This window comes from Topomyia yanbarensis, chromosome 2, assembly GCF_030247195.1.
Source record: "Topomyia yanbarensis strain Yona2022 chromosome 2, ASM3024719v1, whole genome shotgun sequence".
NCBI classification, from domain to species: Eukaryota; Metazoa; Arthropoda; class Insecta; order Diptera; family Culicidae; genus Topomyia; species Topomyia yanbarensis.
This window is the reverse complement of record NC_080671.1, coordinates 133,594,201-133,611,469: the sequence shown is the minus strand read 5'-3', so window position 1 is coordinate 133,611,469 and position 17,269 is coordinate 133,594,201. Positions and strand designations below refer to the sequence as shown.

At 42.9% G+C, this 17,269-nt stretch overlaps 1 protein-coding gene across 1 annotated transcript; it reads right to left on the bottom strand.

Annotated features, from left to right (window-relative positions):
• Positions 1-1,412: 1,412 nt before the first annotated feature.
• On the bottom strand, positions 1,413-2,063 carry LOC131681401 (vitelline membrane protein 15a-1-like). The gene has a single exon (XM_058962161.1). It carries the CDS (start codon positions 1,799-1,801, stop codon positions 1,490-1,492), a length of 312 nt encoding a protein of 103 aa, XP_058818144.1. The 5' UTR covers positions 1,802-2,063; the 3' UTR covers positions 1,413-1,489.
• Positions 2,064-17,269: the final 15,206 nt, after the last annotated feature.

The following is a 17,269-nucleotide window of genomic DNA, read 5'->3' as shown; positions in this document are numbered from 1 at the left end:
TTGAGTTGAGACCAAGTTTAGTTGAATCGGTCTAGCCATCTCCGAGAAACGGATGTGACTGTTATTCTGAGTTTAGATACTTCCGCCGGGGCTTCCGGAACCGATGATGGTGGCCAATGTGGCCAAATAGACTTTGAATGGATGTTAGTGACCTAATATTACAAATCGAAGCAGTTGTGGTCATATTTTGGAAAAATTTTCACCTTTATACATTCATTGCAGAATTTATTAAATTCGACATTTTCTGCGTGTTCGTACTCATCACCCTGTAATTCCGGAACCGGAACCATTAGAAATTCAATAGCAGCCTATGGGAACGTTGCACTTTTCATTTGAGACTAAGTTTGTCAAAATCGGTTCAGCCATCTCTGAGAAAAATGAGTGACATTTTTGGTCACAAACACACACAGACGCACATACACACACATACATACACACAGACATATGCCGAACTCGACGAACTGAATCGAATGGTACATGTCACTCGGCTCTCCGGGCCTCCGTTAAAAAGTCGGTTTTCAGAGCAATTGCATTGCAATACCTCTATTGAGAAAGGCAAAAACAAATAAATTTAATCCGGAAAATTATGCTCTCGCATTTTGTGGAGACGGAGAATTTTGCGGCTCATTTTAGTTGGACATCGGATAAGCTTTTTCTCGCGTGAGTGGGAGAGATTCACAATGCCTGGTTGTACTCCTTCTACAGATGACTATGTTTAAATTGAAATGAGACACTTTTTAATATGAAGAACACATACTGCACAATTTTGTTTGGCATGTTTCTACCTCGCTGTAGTGCGTATGAAGCTGAGTAAAAACTTGATCACTTTTCTAGCACCGGAAAACACTTAAAATATCCATAATAATCTACTCATATGCCCCAAATCCGCTCAATTGAAGAACATTGAGCAATTTCCAAGAAGAAGCTTGAGAAGATGAATCGATATGCTACAGAGATGAAGAGATGCTGAAATAGAAAAATCACTTAGATTAATAAGCTGAAACTGATAGTGGAAAGTTTGCGATTTTATTACAGCTTCTTTGAACTAGTTTTTGGTCATATTTTAGAAAGGGCGAGACACCAAGATAAAACTTATGTCCGGATCCTAACTGAGCCAAGCTTTGCGAATGGGTATGTCACCCTTCTATGAAAAATGAATTTAAAAAGCCAACATTGAAATAACAACTCTCTATCGACCAAAAATATGTCCAGATTGATTCTGCTATTCAAAGGAATGTGTGTATAAAATCACTGTTTCTGAAAATTTGCAATCATAGTGAATCCAAAGTGAACGAATTCGGCGAACTAGTAAAACCTCATTTACCAAAAAGAACAAAACGAAAGCAATTTATAACCATAACATAGCAATAATTTATTAACTATATAACTATTCTAGCATGTCTTCACGCCAGTCCTGTCCGCATCGAAGCTCCTATACCGGTTCACATCACATCCCGTTCTCCCGGCACCGTCGGAACTGAGGGCATCCTTACTCCATCGATTCGAATGCCTCGGCATCGGCGCTACGGTGGGCGCTTCCAACGTGGCTTGAACCGTGTCCGTATCCACCGTGACCACCGCCGCCATGCGAGGGAACGCACGGTACGTGGGCTACGTTGGGTGCGCATCCGACCAGCAGGTTAGCACCGCACTTGACCGGAGCGGCGTGATAGGCGGGTGCCGGTGCATGGTACGATGCTGCCGGAGCCGGTGCGTGATAGGACGGCGCCGGTGCCGGTGCGTAACTGGCCATGGTACCAGCGACGACCGCTAAAACTGCCAACACGATGAATTTGCTCATGATGCTTTCCGGTAACTTGCTGGACACTACTTGCCTACTACGAAGGGTTCGAGCTGAAATTTGATACTGATGACTGAACCGGTGGAAGGCTTTGCGTTTTATAATTGCATTTTGCTGAGCCCTGTTTGCGGTGGCATTGCAGTGTTTTGATACGCATACCTTCAGTTAATGCGGACAACGCGTTTCCAGTGCGGCAAATTTGTTCAACATGCCAGAGGTCGTAACCGTGTTTATCATTTAATAGAGTTTATTTTTCAGGCGGAAAAAACTTTGCATAAAAATTCATATTGTTTTGTTTTTTTTTTTGCTAACCGTCATCGGAAACGAAATTCGTTTATCTGATTTCAAAAAGGCTAAAGTTTTTGATATCTTTACTCGTTCTATGATGCAATCCAATCGCTATTCAAATACGCTCGAACCCAATTTGAGCCGTTATCTTTAAAAGTCACAACCCGGGTAACTTCATTTCCATTTGAATTGTTTGTTCATCAATCAAATTTATTATCCACAATCAGTGAACCGAATTTCCGAGTGTCAAATGATTCCGCAGCCAACGGCCAAACGGGTTTCTGGTTTGTCAGCCGTGGCCCGTTCGATTGATGATGGTGATGATGCCTACTGGCGGAACAAAAAAAAACTAGATAACCAATTAAAACATCCATTATTGAGCTTGCGAAAAGCCTGCATTCGGTGGCCGATGAGAGTATCATCAAAAGTGCATTCAGTTGGAATGGCAACCGGACGTTGTTCCTTCATTCGTTCAATCAAAAGCGGGTGAGGCGAAGAGTGTAGGCCTCAAAAGCGACCCCCAGAATGGTGTATTAATTTTAAATGTTTTGCGATTGCTGTAACTTCAATTTCTCCTATATATCCTAGAATTAGAGTCGAAATCCACTTCACACAACGCTTTACAAATTAAAATGCAAATGGTTCGAATCATTTTAGAGACCCAAACTGTATGGAAATTCCTAAATTTGGAATTGCACCCCTCGATGCCCAAAATTGTGTTGATTTAATATCGGTCAGAGGCTAGATTCGAGCAGCTTCCGACTGAATGCGTCGTTCATTTGAAGAGAATGATGATGATGACAGAGTGCGTCCATAAAATTTCAATTTAAATTTCAATTCCCCTCCCGAATGATGGAGCATCAGATGGGAATTTCACGCATGCATTGCCATGACCGGAAAGATTGATGTGATTCCTAAACGCAAACATATCCGTACGGTATGTGAGCACATGTAAAGCTAGGCATCTGCCAGCTGTTCGATTCAACCGGTGACCGCTGGGTTTTATCATTCGGATGTATGTGCCATTCCACGTTTCCATCGGAATAAAATAAATACTTGGAAAATTCAACTTAATACTTATAGTATGAACCAACAATTGTCGGGGAAAAATGAAATACTTTTTTCCGAGAGTCAACATTCAGCTCTAGAAATGAGGTAAAAAGCTTTCGTGCGCGACCAGAGCTTTAAAACAGTGTATAATAATTTTGCATAATTTTTTCCGACGGGTGGAAGTCCTGGCACCGACGACGCTACCCAGCCCGGACAGAATACGGCAGACACTCCTCATCTGTCGTTCGGAATATCTCATTCAACATCCACTTCCACTGAACTTTTTACTCCGTTTCCGTACGTACCTTGTTTACGTTTCGTTCTCGCCCAGAGGAAGAGTTTATTTGTTCAGGACTAGGTGCTGGGTGAAATAGAGAAATGAAACACTTGCTTGCAGGCGGTCCAGTACTGAATACAGGATAAGGCGAGGAGAGTAGAAATAATTCGTTTTGGAAAGCAAATTTATTTAAACAACGCTTCTCGGTCCGCTATCCGGTTGCTGCATGTTGATAGCCGGGCGTACGGCAAAAAGCAAAATGAAGAAAAATCCTTTCCCCACGGTCAATGCGGAGATTGGATGATTCAAATGTACGTTCTTGCAACCGGAACTACAGTACCATCTCGGTGACCGTAAGCGTGGAGTGGCAGTTGGGAACAGCTACTTCAAACTGTCTCCATAAACATAACTAAGCTGATATGCATGGAAGCAATCGCGAACCAGACATTATTTTCTGAACTTTAACGACGGTAATTATCGACTTGTGACTAGTTGGAGGTCAACTTCTCATGATTTCATGGTTTTGAAGCAAATCAGGAAACAAATGTACAAGTCGTACAAAATCGAAGGATTCTAGCTTCTGCGATAGTTTGCACTTTTTGCACTTTCAAAGTGAAGGCCAGTCATTGAGCCGTGTGGTATCCAGCGAACTGAAATCTCTCGAAGTATTTGAGCAAAGAATATACTAGGTGGGTACCTGGTACCATGTCATAAGAGGCGAATAACAACATGAGGCGTCCCTGAGTGGTTGTGGTTGACTAAAGGGGCTTAAAAATTTTAGCCACGGTCGGAGTATTATGGGCTTTGACCTTTCTCTGGTTAGTGAGAATCTCTATGGAAATTGATATTTATTTCTTCGCAGACCGTGGGATTGAAGTTATAGACGTGTCCCAAGTTCAGCTTTTTTCATCCGCTGATGTGATTATAATACGTGTTTGGGCTCTTCCGGATGTTATTCAAAAATGACGAAAGACAACATTTCGGGATCTCTTAACGAAAAAATTATTTCCAATGTGAACGTACTGCTCATGATCCCAGTTCAGTTGTGGAAATACACAATAAATACTTCTGTTCTAGCAATCTACCGTCATTTGTTTTGTTTCACTGAATCGTACCCGTTATTGGAATACACATGACTAGTCCCGAGACTTGTTTTCAGTTCATTCTGATCACCTTGTGTATTATTGCTTCAATTTAGTCAGGCGCTTTCGATTTTTAGAAAGGCAACACAACCCACATCCTCAACATTATTTGCCCTCTGGTTATCTCCAACGTGTCATTCTTCGTTTGTCGAATTCTTGCATGGTTCAGTTACCTGTATGTCTAACATTTGGAACTGGTGATGCTGCACAATCTTGCACAATTTTACCATCACAAATCGGTCCTTCGAAGGTTATTGTTGAGATTGTATGCGTGTACGAGAACGTGAATATCCAAGTTTCTCTAAGTGTTCTTCTTAATATTTCCCCTGTAAAATATCATACCCCATCACTCAAGCTGTGGCTAGTTTGAGTTAGCTTTGGTCAGTACCGTTTTTACGCATGGGCACACTGGGCCAGGGCCAGGGCCAGGGGCCCCGCGATTTTGGGGGCCCCGCACGTAGAATGAATATAAAACCATTCAATAGACTAATTTTCAAAAAAATGTTTGTAACTTCTTAGCATAGGGGCAACTATATTGCCACTCTACGCATAATTGTATCGCGTGTATTGGGAATCCCATAGCACATGGGACAGTTATTTATTTATCATCGGATATAATAGTTCAAATGATTTGGGTGGAAAAAAGGTCCGTTCGAGTTGACCTCCTCCTACCAGGCGCCACCTTCAAATGGGCGTAAAAACCACTATCTTGTCGTAAGGTTAAATGGACAAAATTAAGTAAAATTACAAGTACCTGACCTGATTCTTATTACTAATACACATAATAATCACAGTAAACACAATCTTCTTATATTGTTTGCAAATATTTTCGAGGAGTCACTAAACTGATAGGCACAAATAGCACGAGAAAAGGTTCGAATCATTGAAGACAGTTGTTCATGGAATCCAAAAGATGTCTGATGGAACCTCGACAATAATAATGATGTATCTCGTGTTCTCCTCGCTACTCGGAAATCTAAGCCCGGCAGCAATTCATGCGCATCACATTCTCCGTTTAAAATTTTCGATTAGCTTTCGCAATTATGTTGGTCATATGAGAGTTGAAGGACAGCTTGTGGTCAAGAATTACACCCAGATCATAGTCTGCATTGACTCTCCGTAGCGCAACCCCATCGATACTGTAATCGAATATTAACAGATTGTTCTTCCTGTGGAACGTTATCACGGAGCATTTGGCAATATTTACAGTAAGCTAATTCATTCCACACCACTTCACAAATCGATCAAATAGTGCTTGAAGTTGGTGGCTAAGGATGACTAAGTACAGCTTAAGGTCGTCGGCAAATATGAGCTTGTACCCGGAATCTAACACTACTGTTATATCATTAAAAACAGTGAAAAAAGCATTGGGCCCAGATTGCTGCCCTGCGGTACACCTGATCTATTGGTAAACGGAGCCGATATACAAGAGCCCAAGTTCACACAAGGCGTTCTGTGCGCAAGGTAGGAGCGTAACCGCAACGTAAGCTTGTCGGGCGCTCCTAAATTGTACAACTTCTTGAGAAAAATTTCATGGGCAATTCGGCCAAAAGTAGATTTCAAGTCTGTGTATATAGTGTCCACTTGTGTTTTCTCCTCTATGAACACCAGGAACATGTAGGGTTGTTTCCAAACGTCGGGGAACTTTTTTTATTTATTAACAGATTAAGGCCGAAGTGGCCTGTGCCGTATACAAAAGATTCCTCTATTCCACTCGGTCCATGGCCGCGCGTCGCCAGCCACGCAGTCTGCGAAGGGTCCGCAAATCGTCTTCCACCTGGTCGATCCATCGTGCTCGCTGCGCGCCACGTCTTCTTGTACCGGTCGGATTGCAATTGAGAACCGTATTCACCGGGCTATTGTCCGACATTCTGGCTACGTGCCCGGCCCACCGTAGTCGTCCGATTTTCGCGGTATGACAGATGGGCGGCTCCCCCAACAGCTGATGTAACTCATGGTTCATTCGCCGTCTCCATGTGCCGTCCTCCATCTGCACTCCACCGTAGATGGTACGCAGCACTTTCCGTTCGAAGACACCAAGTGCGCGTTGGTCCTCCACGAGCATGGTCCAGGTCTCGTGCCCGTAGAGAACTACCGGTCTAATCAGCGTCTTGTAGATGGTCAACTTCGTACGACGGCGAACTCTGTTCGACCGAAGTGTCTTGCGGAGGCCAAAGTAAGCACGATTTCCTGCCACGATGCGTCTACGAATCTCTCTGCTGGTATCATTGTCGGCGGTCACCAGTGAGCCCAAGTACACGAGCTCTTCAACCACCTCGATTTCGTCGCCACCGATGCAAACTCGAAGCGGGCGGTTCTCATTCTCTTCTCGTGAACCTCTTCCTATCATGTACTTTGTCTTCGACGTGTTGATGGCAAGTCCGACGCGCTTGGCTTCTCTTTTTAGTCTGATGTAGGCTTCCTTCATCTTCTCAAAGTTTCGTGCAATAATATCAACGTCATCGGCGAAGCCAAGTAGCTGAACGGACTTTGTGAAAATCGTACCACTCGTGTCGATCCCTGCTCTTCTTATTACACCTTCCAGCGCGATGTTGAATAACAGACACGAGAGACCATCACCTTGCCGTAACCCTCTGCGTGATTCGAAGGGACTCGAGAGCGTCCCTGAGACACGTACTACGCACATCACCCGATCCATCGTCGCCTTCACTAATCGCGTCAGTTTGTCCGGGAATCCGTACTCGTGCATAATCTGCCATAGCTGATCTCGATCGATAGTGTCGTATGCGGCTTTGAAGTCGATGAACAAATGATGTGTGGGCACATTGTACTCGCGGCATTTCTGCAGTACTTGACGAAGAGCGAACACCTGGTCCGTGGTAGATCGTTCGCTCATGAAACCCGCCTGGTACTGCCCCACGAACTCTCTTGCAATTGGTGATAGTCGACGGCATAGTATTTGGGAGAGTACCTTGTAGGCGGCGTTCAGCAGGGTGATTGCTCGGTAATTACAGCAATCCAGCTTGTCGCCCTTTTTGTAGATAGGACACACGACACCTTCCATCCACTCCTCCGGTAAAATCTCCTCCTCCCAAATCTTGGTAATCACCCAGTGCAGCGCTTTAGCCAGTGGCTCGCCACCGTGTTTTAGTAGCTCGCTTGGTATTTGGTCAACCCCAGCGGCTTTATTATTTTTGAGCCGGCTAATCTCCTCCTGGATTTCTCGGAGATCCGGACGTGGTAGTGTAATGTCTTCCGCGCGTGCTCCCAGGTGCGTTACCGTGCCATCCTCGTCGTCTGCTGCATCGCCGTTCAGGTGTTCTTCGTAGTGCTGCCGCCACCTCTGGATCACCTCACACTGGTCCGTGAGAAGATTCCCGTTTGTATCTCTGCACATGTCGGCCTGTGGTACGTGGACCCTGCGCGAGCGGTTCAACTTCTCGTAGAATTTCCTTGTGTCTTTAGCGCGGTACAGCTGCTCCATCGCTTCGCGATCTCGGTCTTCCTGCTGGCGCTTTTTGGTCCGGAAAACCGAGTTCTGCCTGTTCCGTGCCTGTTTATATCGCGCCTCGTTCGCCCTCGTGCGGTGTTGCAGCATTCTCGCCCATGCTGCATTCTTCTTTTCGACTAACTGCTCGCATTCGCCGTCGTACCAGTCGCTTCTTCGGTCCGGGCCCACCGTACCTAGTGCAGTGGCTGCGGTGCTACCTATGGCGGATCGAATATCTCTCCAGCCATCTTCAAGGGCAACTGCGCCTAGCTGCTCTTCCGTTGGTAGTGCCACTTCCAGCTGCTGCGCGTATTCTTGAGCCACTCTGCCATCTTGTAGCCGCTCGATGTTTAGCTGCGGCGTTCGGCTTCGACGAGAGCTATGCACTGTCGAAAGTTTTGAGCGTAAGCATACTGCAACCAGGTGGTGGTCCGAATCTATATTCGCACTGCGATAAGTGCGGACGTTTGTGATGTCCGAGAAGAATCTACCATCGATTAGAACGTGGTCGATTTGATTTTTTGTTACTTGGTCCGGTGATGTCCAGGTGACTTTGTGGATATCTTTGCGAGGGAAGAAGGTGCTTCGGATTACCATTCCACGGGAGGCTGCGAAGTTCACACATCGTTGGCCGTTGTCATTTGATACGGGATGCAGGCTGTTAGGCCCGATCACCGGTCTGTAGATTGCCTCCCTTCCTACCTGTGCGTTCATGTCGCCGATGACAATTTTCACGTCTCGCAGAGGGCAACCGTCGTATGTCTGCTCCAGCTGCATGTAGAACGCTTCTTTCTCGTCGTCGGATCTCCCTTTGTGTGGGCAGTGCACGTTGATGATGCTGTAGTTGAAGAAACGGCCTTTGATCCTCAACTTGCACATCCTGGCGTTGATCGGCTGCCACCCGATCACACGTTGGCGCATCTTGCCCAGCACTATGAAGCCGGTTCCCAGCTCGTTGGTTGTACCACAGCTCTGGTAGAAGGTAGCCGCTCGATGCCCGCTTTTCCACACCTTCTGTCCGGTCCAGCAAAGTTCCTGCAGCGCCACGATATCGAAGTTGCGGGGGTGTAGCTCGTCGTAGATTATCCTGTCACATCCTGCGAAGCCGAGCGATCTGCAGTTCCATGTTCCGAGTTTCCAATCGTGATCCTTTATTCGTCGCCTGGGTCGTTGCCGATTGTTCTGGGTCGTATTCTCTTCTGTATTGTTCGTTATGTGGGTTTTTTAAGGGGCGGCTTATAGGGCCCACGCCAACCACCTGTCTCGCCGGTGGGCCGTCGTGCCAGGACTGCTTAAGGTCCCACCTGGACACCAGGACAGGTTTACACCTTCCGAAGAAGGGTAACCCCCCCTTCCCTGCCAGCATACGACCAAAGTTCCCACCGGGGTTGGTTACCCGATCTTCACTAAGGTTACTCGTATCCCAGTCGACGCCACGAGGAGGCCAAGGCTAGGAGTTACTGGGCAGGAAGCTAAGGACCGCAAGTGGGGTCTATTTTATGCCTTCAGGTACAAGAGGCTTACGCACTGCCCAGTCATTGTCGACGTCGGGGAACTTAGCCTGCTCAAATGATTGGTTCAAAATGCGAAACAAAGGTTCAGCCAAAGCGACGGCACAGCGACAGTAGACAGCAGCTGGAATCCCATCCGGTCCAGGGGAGAAAGAGCTTTTTAGCGTTCTTGCAGCTGCTATTAACATGTCGGGTGAAATCGAAAAGGTGCTTAAGACAGCGATATCTTTCGGAACAGTTACTAATGCTATATCGATTTCCTGATCAGATGCTAAACAGGGAGCAACGACGGATACGAAATGATTGGCAAACAATTCACAAGCTGTTGCAGTGGACGACGCTGCCTTTTCATCGAGGTACACATTGGAAGGAACGCTGGAATTTTTCCGTTTGCGATTTACAAAGTTCCAAAATCCTTTAGGATTACTTCGTAAGCCTACTTGAACTCGTTATACTTACGATCTATACAGAGCAGCGTTGAGATTCCGGTATGCTTCACTGGCAACGTGAATGTCGTGAGTTGTGGCAGGCGATTGTTTGCAACGAAGTTTGCTTTGGCATGCATTTCGTTTTCTGCGACGGACTCGCAGCGCCGATGTATTCCATGCCGAGGAAACACTCCCGTTTACTGGGAGATTATTCTGTAACCAGTCCTGAATTACTCGGCAGAAGTTTATGGTCATTGCATCTGCATCGCTGTTACCTAGATGCGTTGACCAGTCCAGATGGAGCAAATAGTCACACAGCTCGGAAAATTCAATCTTGCGATAATTCAGCAGTTGGCTAGCTGGAACAACTACCGACATAACCGGGCAACCAGGCGATTGCATCATGATAACTAGCGGTGGGTGGTGCGCGTCGACGTGCAGAAGGGGGATACTGACTTCTCGACCGAAATACAAAATATTCCTTCGAGCAGAAAACTAGGTCAACGAACCGTCCGATTTGATTTGTATGCGTAAAGCGGCAGTATAGATCTGTAGCAGCTTGGAATCCCACGTTGCACCGCATCCCATGTGATCAAGTTGTTTAAAGGGCATCAGAGCGGTAGAAAACGAGGCACTGCATGACTATTAAACCAGTTAAAACATCAATTCCACATTTCGATTCAAGTTTCAATTTATTTTTAACTACAGCAAACAAAAATTTGGCACACTACGTATACAAAATTTGGAAGGTACCCAACCTTAGTCAACCAACTAGAAAACTTTGATTGGCAAGCGATTTGCGGATGTGGAAACATAATTGTTTCTATGTCATATTTGAGTCTGTAAATGAACAAATTCACGTGAAAATGCCCGAAAGTAACTTCTTGAGGTCTTACGAAGACTCGACACTAATCGGTCGGATTTGGCAAGTTTCATTTTGCATGGTCAGTCTTAGACTGACACAATACCAATAATGTTGCTCTGTAATGCATCTGCCTTATCTAGAATAAATAAACCATCTTGTAGACAAATGTCATGAAATCCCAATAAAAAAGTTGAAAATGGCCTTTTTAAAGTGTTTACCCACATACACCCTGACTTTCCCCTAGATTTGAATAAATGAGTCACGGCAATGTGCATGTGTTTGAGGGTATTTGAAGAACATCGGACATTTGGTAGCGTAACCCAACCCCGACATTTCTTCTTCTTGATGGAAGCACTCTAAATTCTCAAACAACGTCTACCAACTATAAAGGTCAGATTACACCGTCTGGGAATACTATAGCGTAGTTAATAAGTCCATGACGATATTTGGACATCGGTAACGACACCAGGTTGTGGAAATCTAAATTCGTCTTTGTTCTCAGTACAATTTAAATCCCACTTTATTTTTAAAGTAATGTCAACACGGTTCACAGATTTGGTTTAAATTTGGAAAAGAGCCTCAGGGTGGTATGGAGTGGAAACTGTACCGAAAAGCTGGGAATTTTATTTTGATCATCGTACTACTACAGCTGCTTAAAGCTTTTCAATTGTAGGGGCCCCCTAACTCAAGAGTGCCCAGGGGCCCCGTGTAGTCTTAAGACGGCCCTGGCTTTGGTCCTTGTCGTTGGTGGTGAGTGAAATCATAGGAACTTCATCTTCGTCATACAGATACGGTCAATAATCGACCATCACCAACGTAATAAACACATTTTGCAGGAGATAGGACGATTTGTGGTGATTTCATCAGCGTGTAACCTTTTTAAAACACAGTGATCGTTCGCTTCGGATTGGAGCGGTGGTAAGCTTTTTTCGTCCGCGTCTCTTAACACCCATTTTCTGTTGGGTGATTCGTGAACAATGCATTGAGTCACTTTGGTTATGCAACTATTTTTTCCGCTCTTATTTTGTTGCAAATAAGTAATAATTTTCATTTCGTTATTTCCAAAGTTATTTAGCCCCTCTCTTTTATTTCTCGTTTTTACAAGTTTCCTCCTGCCTTGTGGAACCGATCAGCTCCAGAGTGCCACTATGTAACCGCCGTCGCCCTTTCCACTACGGAAACTGAAGCGAGAGCGACTCGAGGTCCGATGACTTTTGAAAGATTCCCCGCGGGTCCGAAGAATACCATCCGCCAATCCTACCTACTAGACTGAGGCGCTAATTTGTTTCACTGATCTCCTGTTTGCCCGAAAGTTGGAAGTTTTGCTTTTCTCTCCCGGTCACCATCTACGTCTTCTCTCCCCTGTCCTTGATACAACAGCTTCTACACCGATTTTGGAAATAAGCCCCCCTCTGAATATTTTGAACAAGCATAAGTCTCCGATAAAAAATCAAATTTGTATTTCGGATTCCTAGTTTTAAGATTGCTGTAATTTTTACTCTTTGTTAAAACTATTGTCCCCCATCTTGCAAATAGAATTGTATCCCTAGTTTTAAGACATCTGTGAAATTTCTCATAAATATTAGTTCTCCCTTTTGTGTACCAAACTATATTGTTAGTTTTAAGGTAACTGTAAAATATTACGTAAAAAACTACTCCCCCTCTTGTATATCAAGCTGAATGCCTTGTTTTAAAATTTTTCATAAAAAAAAATCTTTTTCCCCCTCTCTTGTATATAGAATCTTATTTTTAGTCTTAAAATAGCTGTAAAATTTTTCTCTTTCATAAAAAAATAATATTTCAGTATTGTAACCTCCTAGATTTAAGATATACAAAATGTAAAAAACAATAGAATTTGGCACCGCCAAGCTAACGCATTTGTGCGTATCAAATAAACGAAATGAATAAAAAAATTATTTCCAAAGTTGTACAAAGTTGCAGCTAGGGAATTAATTGACGGGTCGTTAGATGTGCGTTCAATTCCCTGTCGCGAAAGCAGTCGATATTGTTTGGTTTTGGCCCCAACTAGTTTCCACTCTTGTTTTTTTTTTCTATTCGAGTTTTTTTTTTGCTTTACCTTTGGCAGTGGCGTAGCCAAGGGAGGGTTTTGGGGGTTAAAACCCCCTCCAAACCTAAATATTTGAATTTAAGAAAAAAAAGTTTGATGCTGACTAGTTTATTAAATATTTTAATAATAATTTTGGAAGTTTATTATCTGTTCATTACATTGAGAACCTAATGTTTTAAACGTTATAGGGACTTTTTTGTAAATTGTGAGAATGGGATCTTGTAACTAATATTGTAGTGAGGATCGTATAGTTGATAAATCATATAAATATAAATATCAAGCAAAATAGCTCAATGAAAACGCTTGATGAATAATGTCGTTTTACGCTTTTCTCTGACAGGTCAGAATCCGTTTTTATGTGCATTTGATTTTTTTGGGTTATCACTTATATAAAGTGCCACTAGCTAATATTGGCATTAAAAAATATTGAAAAATGTTCACGTTTTTCGCTATTTATGATGTACATTTGGGTATCGAATTGAATGGCGCCAAGATTCCATAATTTGGAAACCATCAGCTTTTGGCGGTTTAATATTTAGCAGCATATTTTTGTTGATTAATTTTTCCAGTTGTATGCATTACTAATTCCAATCAAATTTGGTTCGAGACTTAGTGTCTTCAGCAAAGTTTTCAAGAATGTTATTGCAAATAGCTTGGTTGAAGATATGAATGGAACAAGTATTTGTGCATTATAGGCCATATTGCACTACGAATTCCCTTACTAACGGTTATAGGCGGCAACAAAGAATTTGGGAGAACACCTTGTAGATGACGTTTACTATCATAGTATGCAAAAATGACTTCAAGGCCACTGGTTAAATTTAACTTTTTCGTATTTTTAAGTTTACTACGAAAATTCGCATCTTTCAGTGCAAACGACTTCAAATTAAAATATACAATAACCTGTTGAAATGCGAAAAGCAAAGTAGCGAAAGCATGCTTTTACCAGCACCATGCAAGATTTGAAAATTGATTTCCTGAAAAATATACTCGATGGAATTTACGTCACCTTTGCATACAAGGGTAGTAATGTGATTAATCGGTAATTAGTTGCAAAAATTCCGCTTAACACCATTTTTATAGATGGGACATACTACTCCCTACATCCTATACTTCGGTAAAATCTCCTCCTTCCAGATCTTCAAAAGCACCCAGTGGTGGAGTGCACTAGCCTATTCCTCTACTCTGTGTTTGAGTAGCTCACAGTTCAACCGTCCTATTCTTTAATGAATCTTAGGTAGATCCGGAATTTGTCGTCGACTGCGCGCGCCTCCAAGCTGATTCTTGCAATACTCTTGTCGTCTACTGCTTCGCTATTTTGGTTTTCGTCATAATATTCTTATCAATCGTGAGAATTTCTGCACATTATTTATAAGGTGTATCCGGTTTACACAATGCCCTCGGTCTATCAGGATGTTTATGTCACCGACGACGAGCTTAACATTCCGCCATAGGCAGCTATCATGCTCCAGCTGCGCATAAAATGCATCATTCTCAGCTTCGGGAGGTCAGTGCACATTGATAATGCTCTAGTCGTAGAAATGGCCTTTGATCCACACTACACACATCCTTTTGCTGATCGCCTGCCACTTGATCACGCGTTGGCGCATTTCGCCAAGCTCTTGTACCGTCGCTGGATCCCCGCATTTCCACACCTTCTGCCCCGTCTAGCAATGTTCCTCCAATGCTACGGTTTCGAAGTTGCGAGTTTTCAGCTCATCCTTTTCTCCTTGATTGTTAGTAAAGTGGTGTTTTTGGGCCACTAGTTGAACTTGACCTAACCTGTCTCGTAGTCCGCCACCCAACATAACTGACACCTGCGACAGGTATTTAGTTCTGCCTACGGTAGGGTTATAGCGCCCATGCCCACTCACACCATTCCATTTCTTTATTACTGCAGAACACGGTAGTACCCAGTCGATCGCATCCTACAGATTAAATGTCATCAATAGACCCGCCAACATTTTTGAAAAATGTAAGATTTTCGTCAAAACCCCCTTCAATCCAAATTTCTGGCTACGCCACTGCTTTGGCCGGTTTGTCTTCTGTAGGAATAATGTCTGAAATAACTGTATTGTATACCTTCACTCAGTACTGTAGCATTGACAACTGAGACAGTTTTTATACTTCTTTAGTACTTACTTAACATAAACAGTAGTGATCATAATTATAAATAAAGCGCGACGGAGCGGTTGCTTAGACTTGGCATTCTGTTTTACTAATGCTACGGAAATATCTCAGTTTCCATACCTGTTCTAATATTATTTTTGAAATTTAATATCAATAAGCCCCTCTTTATACGAAACTCTTATACATGTACAATTCCAACTATCTTCAAGTACCTTACACAATAAAAAACTAAGACGTCTTCTGACGACCGTGAACGTTACCCATTTATTGAAATATAAGCAACGCTCCTCATAGTCGGCTATAAGGAGTTAAAGTTGCTTATTCATTGCATTAATACGACAAATGATGAATTTCCAAAACTCTCGGAAGCCGGCTGCCGAAGGAAATTATTACACGATAACGTCATTGTAATTAGTATTTGGCAATCATCCGCAAACCCGTAGGTTGGAAATACAAGCTCATTGACTTTCCTCAGCAAGCTGTCGGCAACCAAGTTTTATAGCAAAGGGGATAGAACGCCATACTGAGGACAACCGCGAATACACAATTTACTATACTATTTGTGAATTGTAATGGAATACTAGCAATATGGGTATCAAAATTCTTGGAATTGCATCAGTAGGATGTATCTCGAGGTTTTGGAACCATGTGGTGATTTGACCCCGGAACGGATGTTCCGGAGCAGGTTCCTGTGGGGTCGTGAGTGGCCATTCCATTCCAATTCCATTTTTCAAATTAAGATCCCGTAACAATAAATAATAGACTTCCGAGACAATTTAAATAGTTTTGATGCTCATATTGCTAGGACATCATTAAAATTTACAAATCATGCCCTAGCACTGGAACATTACTCCGGAAAATCCGGATTACCAAAAACCAGATCGATTCATACGGTTCAATGTTACAGAATCAAAATGTGGACGATTTCCTGAATCCAAACCATCTAAAAGTGTCTAAATCGGTTAAAGTAAGCCATGGTTATGAGCATTTCAATTTGTGGGTACCCTCGTTGGCCTGTTAAAGGTGTTTTTTGTTGGACACATAACGGTTAAAAATTATTAGTGACTTCTACTAGGCACTGCGGGTAAAACCGACACCTTATAGAGGAAAGCTCGAGTATGAGTATGTGTGATGCAAATATGTGCTTTTTGTAGCTTCATCAAGTAGTGAGGGGAAGAGAGCTCGAAAGATTAGTGTTAACTATAAACAAGAGTGTATTATGCTGTAATATTATTTCTTAGTATGAATATTTCCTAGTAATCCTTACGCACATCCTTGCAACTTTCCGTGTCATATTATTTCGTGAGGGAAGTTTTGCAAGCGGTCTACATTCTGATAAAAGGATTTATTTACTTATAAGTGACACACACACCTCTTAGTCAAACTACCTGATTAAGGCTTTCATTTTTCGGGACTCTGATCGTCAACGTTCTACCGGGGTATATAAAAGATCATTGTCTCACAGTGATAAAGTTTATCTATGACAAATCAGGAGAACACTAGAAATTCGGGTTAACGACCTTTTTGCAGAAATAGCAAAAGCTTCGATTGAATCTGACAAGCAAAAATTTCAGTATTTGATTTATACTACTAGAAACTACTAGAAGGATTAAGTCGGGTTTTGGCTGCGTATTGGCGGTTCAAAAATATCTCAGAACTCTGGGACAAGGTTCATGAATTTATTAGCTCCACGGATGTGCTAGATCTTCGGGAAGGTTATTATGTGCCCAATAGTGTCCATTTCCCAGTCATAACTACGAAGCCAATCCAAATCTTCGAGAAAACTTCAGAATTCTAGGACTAGTATCATGAATTGACCAGTTATACGAATGTTCCACAGCTTCCGGAAGATTTTCACGTTGTATCCAGAGTCAATGTTTGATTCAAAGCATCAATATAATTTTAGATGGGATTTCAAAGCGGATGGCCGCTTGACTAGGGGTTTGCTCTGGAACACAAATTTTGTCTCCATTTTTGGAGCTATTGCCAATCCGGCGTTAGCTTAGTGCTCTTCACGCGCAAAGATAGCTTCAAACAGTTTTCTCCTTAATGGAGAAAAAATACTTTTCATTAAAATTGTTCTCCACTACGGAGAAATATAGCATAGTGATGCTGGAATTTTGTCCAATTTTTGTCAAAAAATGAATCAAGGTGCCAAAAATAAATTTGGGCACAGCTTGAGCGAAATTAAGCCATTTGAACACGTGCCCCTTAGCAATTGAAGTTTTATATGAGAAAAACATGTATTTTTTCGTACG